The 5,684-nt window shown below is 30.7% G+C and overlaps 1 protein-coding gene across 2 annotated transcripts; it reads left to right on the top strand.

Moving 5' to 3' along the window:
* Positions 1-1,182: 1,182 nt before the first annotated feature.
* LOC105780957 (uncharacterized) lies at positions 1,183-3,663 on the top strand. 2 transcript variants are annotated; one of them, XM_012605500.2, is made up of 6 exons: positions 1,183-1,757; positions 2,351-2,435; positions 2,728-2,900; positions 3,020-3,095; positions 3,200-3,262; positions 3,401-3,663. In XM_012605500.2, exons 1-5 carry the CDS (start codon positions 1,599-1,601, stop codon positions 3,214-3,216), a joined length of 510 nt encoding a protein of 169 aa, XP_012460954.1. In that variant the 5' UTR covers positions 1,183-1,598; the 3' UTR covers positions 3,217-3,262; positions 3,401-3,663. The 2 variants fall into 2 exon arrangements, with proteins under 2 accessions (XP_012460954.1, XP_012460955.1); XM_012605501.2 differs by lacking the exon at positions 1,183-1,757 and adding an exon at positions 1,815-2,251.
* Positions 3,664-5,684: the final 2,021 nt, after the last annotated feature.

Genomic DNA, 5,684 nt, shown 5'->3' with positions numbered 1-5,684 from the left:
TATTAAGTTTTTGATTGAGTTGTTATTATGAGTTAATCGAGAATCAACTCAATTAATAATTATTAAAATACAATTACTTTATCAAATAAATTATATTATTTAATGATGTTTTTATTTTTATATTTTTATATAAATATTATACACCCAATAAGATTTGACTTAAGACACTATATTTTCAATATATTTATTTTACCATTTCAACAAAAGACTCAATTGTTTTATATATCATTTTTTATAATATATTTATTACATATATTATTAATATCCTCCGTATAAAGATTGAAGGTAATTTAGGAATCATATTAAAAAATTGATCATATATTATTAATGATCGTTATTGCGAGGAAGTCGGGCTGGCTCTAAAAGAAGTTTACAAAGTGTTATAGATAAAGTGATACTTTCATTACCCACAATTGCCATATAAGAGTATGGGCTCAAATCTCGTTAAGAGCAAAGGTTGACATTTCCTCGTGAATGGAGGCACTCTCACTCCATGAACCCTCTGAAGCTCTTAGTAAAGTCGGGAGACAAAACTTGAATAAAGCTGGGCATAGATACCTCAGGTCCAAACCGACCTGTTGAGAGGTTCATTGACTCCGAACAAATGACACTTCACAGATTTTTTTCGGAAGCTCGACTTCCCCTCAACAATGTAATCTATCAATATAATACAATATATATATATATATATTTTTTTTTTATTTATTTATTTATTTTTACAATGACAAATGAGAATGTATAATTAATTGTAACATTAGTACAAAAAAAAAATACTAAAGATCTTAAAAACATTAGATAGCTTAAGAGAAATAACAACAGTTGCAGACTTGACATAAAAATCAAACCATACCAAAAAGGAGCAAACAATTTATATTATATCTAATAATTTTATAAAGAAATAATTATGTACAGATAATACGTATATTTGAGTCATATTCTTTATTTAAAAAAAAAAAGAAGTACCCAATGAGACACGTGGCAAACAAGGGTTGGAATTGAATCAAATGAGATGTCCAACTTGTGTTTGGTGTTTGAATGATACATGCATAGCCATTTGTCAAAAAACCAGACATAAAAAATGAACGAATTCACATGGGTTTTCCTTTTCTAGGCTTTAGCAAAAATACCCTTTGTCTAATTCTCTTTCGATCTTCAAAATGGGATTGAACAAAAGGAGCTCAAACAGTGAAAAACCCCTTTTCTTGGGCTTATAAATAGGCTTGGATCCTTTGCCAACCAACAAACATATCTCTACATCTGCACTGCAAACTCTTCACGTGTTTCTCAGCTTTCTCTGTCCCTCTCTTTTGCTTTCCTTCTCTTACCTCCCTCCTACCTCTCTTGCACTCTTCTTTACTTTTATCTCTTTGGTTTGTTTCTTTTGTTTTGTGAGAAAAAAGAAAATCTTATCCACTGGCCTGACATTGCCAGCCACCTTTTTGTCTTTGTGTTTCTTGTTCGGTCTCGTTCTTTGAGGGTTGTTTATTGTTTTAAGATATATATATCTCAAAGAGTAGTTTTGTTCGTTGGTTGACAAAGAAAGATAGTTTTTTTAAACCCCAAAAAGGAAAAAAAAAAAGTTTACTTATTTTTCTGGTATGGAAAACAAAAGGCAAGTGAGTGGCTCTTCATCATCATTATCATCATCATCTTCATCGTCTGTTTCTTTGGATCATCTCTTTGGTCCAAAGGACTCTTCTTCTTCATCAACTACCACAACTGGGCTTTTTGGGACTATTTTTCCCCCTCCATCAGTGGTAAACCCTTTTGCTCTTCATTTTCTATCCATAAAATGATACAGCTTTGTTGATTTTGACGAAAAAAGAAATACCCTTTTACTCATTAGTTACCTATTTACTTGCAGACGTGTGAAATTATGATACTGGGGGATAATATACTTTGATTGGAAGTAACTGAGAACTTGATATATTTAGGATAAAGCTGGTTTAATTGTATTTAGGGTTTGTATATTTCTTTTTCTAACATTATGGATTTATATATTTCAAGTGAATGATTCTTTAAAAAAGATGCAAAGAGATGCTTTATATAATACACTAAAATTCTGTACATCATGTGCTTGGATATATTCACTAAGTGGATAGATGCTAGCTAGTGGGGTTTACCGGTCAATTTTTCTTTGTAACATCTTAAATTTGCAAGGTTAATATGTATATTCCAATGCTAGCTAGTGGTGGGCGAAAAGTTGGCTTTGGACTGTGCATTAATGGAATTATTGGTGACCTCTGGCTATGTATGGCTTGTTTTAATTGTGGTTATCCATTTTTGTTCTAATTTTTATAGGTTTTTAATGGTGAATAGATCTAAATTGTTCTCTCTTTTCTGATTTTAGGTGCTGGGGAGGGACTCAACTCACTCCGGAATTAGAGGTTCATGGAATACTCAGGGTTTGCCCCATCATGCCAGATATGGAACAGGTTTTTTTGTTGCCTTCTTGTATTAATTTTTAGCATTTCTCCTTGCATTTTTCTCCTAGTTTTCTTCTGTTTGACATATTTGGATATATATATATATATATATGTGCGCGCGCTTGACACGTATCTGAATTCGAGGATATGATATTTAAAAAAATTAAACATGTAGATTAATTATGTTAGTTATAATAAAACTTCATGTGGGATCTTAATGAGAATAGTTAAGTTTGGTTTATTGTCAAGCAAGAAACAAAAATGAGAGATGAGAATGTTGCTCATGCATGTTTTGTTTCAGATCATAACACTGATTATAGCAAGGGACAAAGCAGCAGCACAAGGAATAAAGACAAGAGTTCATCCGTTTATCACAATGAAACAGTGGAACCTAGCTATCTCAGCTCATCTATTTACTATGGAGGCCAAGAAAACTATTCTCCAAGGAAGAAAACCACTGAGTCTCCCCCCTATGTAAGTATATAACATACGCATTACAATATTCCTCAAGGTGTATTAGGAGGGATCTCTGTACATGTTAAATTGATAATTAGGAGGGATTTCTCATTTTCTTGTATCATCTGTTTTGACAGTTTCAAAAAGATGGGGGAGATGATGATCTCAATGGAAACAATTCTAATGGTGCTTCAAGAGGAAATTGGTGGCAGGGTATGAAGAAGCATTAGCTTTAGGGTGATAAATGAATAATTACTCTTCACGTCCCATACAAGTAATTGGATAATCTTTAAACAATTCTTCTTTGTTTGGTGCAGGCTCACTTTATTACTAACATCTTAATCCTAAATAATCCAAGTTTCCTATCCCAAAACTGTAAGGTGTGTATGTATATATATATATATATGTATAATACTCTGCTGGCATAATATTACTTCATGTAGTACATGAATAAGTCTGCTTTGTATTTTCCTTTGAATCCAACTGATTTGAATGATGTAAATGGATTTACTTTGCAGGAAGTAGGGCTGGTTGTATGATCAAAACCTTATTACTGCTATGAACAATAAGCTGGTAGATATAGCCTAGCATTGCAGTAGAACCATATATATATATATATATATATAGCTCAGGACATAGTGGAAGAATATTAGGTTCTTTTTGTCTCAACTCTCCCACTTGAACAAGTCTCATCCTGTAAGCTTATGTATTTATAGCAGTCAGTTTGTGAAATCTTGTATTTTATTTCTTTTCAATATATATATAATCTATTTTCTATGAACTCCATTTTACTATGGACCAAAATATCTTTCCAAAATATTTAATTTTAAAATTAAATAAATACCTGTAATATTAAATTTAAAAGTTTAAAATAATTTTATATATTTTAAGATATTTTGTAGACTTCACAAGTAGAGTTAGATTTTGTCATGTGTTCTTAATTCGTGTTTAAAATTCTTTTTAAAATAAATAAAACATGTGACAAAATCTCAACTATAATTGTGGAATAAAACTTTCTACCAACCACGTATGTACCAAACAATTACTTATAAAGCAATATTTTTAAAGTAATTATATTTTTAAAATAAGAGAAAGTAAATATATGAGATAAATCACAAAACAACAAATGAATTTTAGTTTAATTTATAATTTTATACATTAAATTTTGATTTAATTCAATTCTTACAAACTATTAACATCATTACCGATTTAATATCATTTTATGTTTATATAATACATATGTAAATAATTATATTTATCCAATATAAAAATAAATTGATATAATTATTTCTTTAAAGGTGTATGATTGAATCAAAATTAAAATTTTATGTATACATTTGAACCACAATCAAAATTTTATGTGTATAATTGAATTGAACCAAAGTTCATGTATCAAATTGCAAATTAAATTAAAGCTCATATATAATTTTGAGATTTATCCTAAATAAAGAAATATATATATGTGGGTAGTTATAATATTGTAAAGGTTTAAATATGCCAAAGGTTAAAATTTTAATTTTAGTTCCTATATTTATTGTATTTAAGAATCTTGGTCCCTCTATCGAATTTTATGGTTAAAGTTAACAATATTAAAAGTAAAATAATTTTTAACCTCAACATTTATAATTTTTTGTCAATTTAATCATTACTATATCAATAATAATTATTAATTGCAATATCAGTGATACCAGTTAGATGATATATATTCTCTACCTCCCTCTCGACTTGATCTTCACTTTCAAGATTAGATGCGTTTTAGCATCTTGTACAGGATAAAACAAATCACAAACTTGAACCATGTTGGAATGATTTGTTCCTTCAACTTTCTTTCTTTTTCTTTGATACTTATATCCAATGCATATTGAAACATGGATATGAGAATATAATCTATTAAAACCCACATAAAAAAAATTAAAATTTTGAACATGTTCATATCCAACACTTCCATATATTATCTAAATCTTCACTTATCCAATTACTTAAAAGGGATTTTGTAAGTCATTTAGTAGAATTAAACTCCATTTAAAGTCATCTGATTGAATATTAGTTTCCATAATTCAGGTATATGTATAGGGGAGCCATGTAAGCTGAGTGTCTTTCCAAAAGCTTTTGAGAATTGAGCAATAAGAGAATAATTGAAGTTATAAACTTTTATTTATCATTCAAATAGCTAGATTTCACTGTTAATTCATCAGCTAGATGAACTAGCTAACGGAAAGCACAGAATCCAGCAAACGACGAAACTGGGAACCATGATTTCAGCCTTCGTGCTCAAGGCAAAGTGTATTCTGCAATACGCCAAAAAAAACCAGTTTTAAGTGATGCAAATGAAGGGAAACGAGACTTAAAACTTGGAAAATCTGTAAATAATGCTTATTGCAAAGAAATATATATATACCTCCACACTGGTAACCAACAGGACGATCAGCAATGTTGCAGCGTTTTGGAATAGTGATAGCAATTTCCGGCTTGATCCCAGAGCTCTTAGCCGTGTTGGAAAGCATGACGGCGCATAGGCATCGCGGATTCTGGCCTATTTTCTTCACCTGTTGGCAGCAACTGCTGGAAACTGGAGCGTTAGAATCTTGTGCAGCCATTGCACAAGGAGCTAACTTCCAGGCTTCCCTATCAGGGGATGATCTCCCACATTCACCAGCTCCTTCTGCAACATTAAGCAAGGCAATGCCTAAAATAGCAAGAAACACCAGAAAACAGCCAATGAACTTCATATTCTCCGATATTGCGATGCATAAAACACTTGTCTGACTTCGAAATTTATAGTGAAACCAAGCAACTAGAAAA

The sequence above is a fragment of the Gossypium raimondii genome, chromosome 4 (assembly GCF_025698545.1).
Source record: "Gossypium raimondii isolate GPD5lz chromosome 4, ASM2569854v1, whole genome shotgun sequence".
Classification (NCBI taxonomy): Eukaryota; Viridiplantae; Streptophyta; class Magnoliopsida; order Malvales; family Malvaceae; genus Gossypium; species Gossypium raimondii.
Note: the sequence above shows the minus strand (reverse complement) of the source record. Positions and strands in the feature narration are given on the sequence as shown.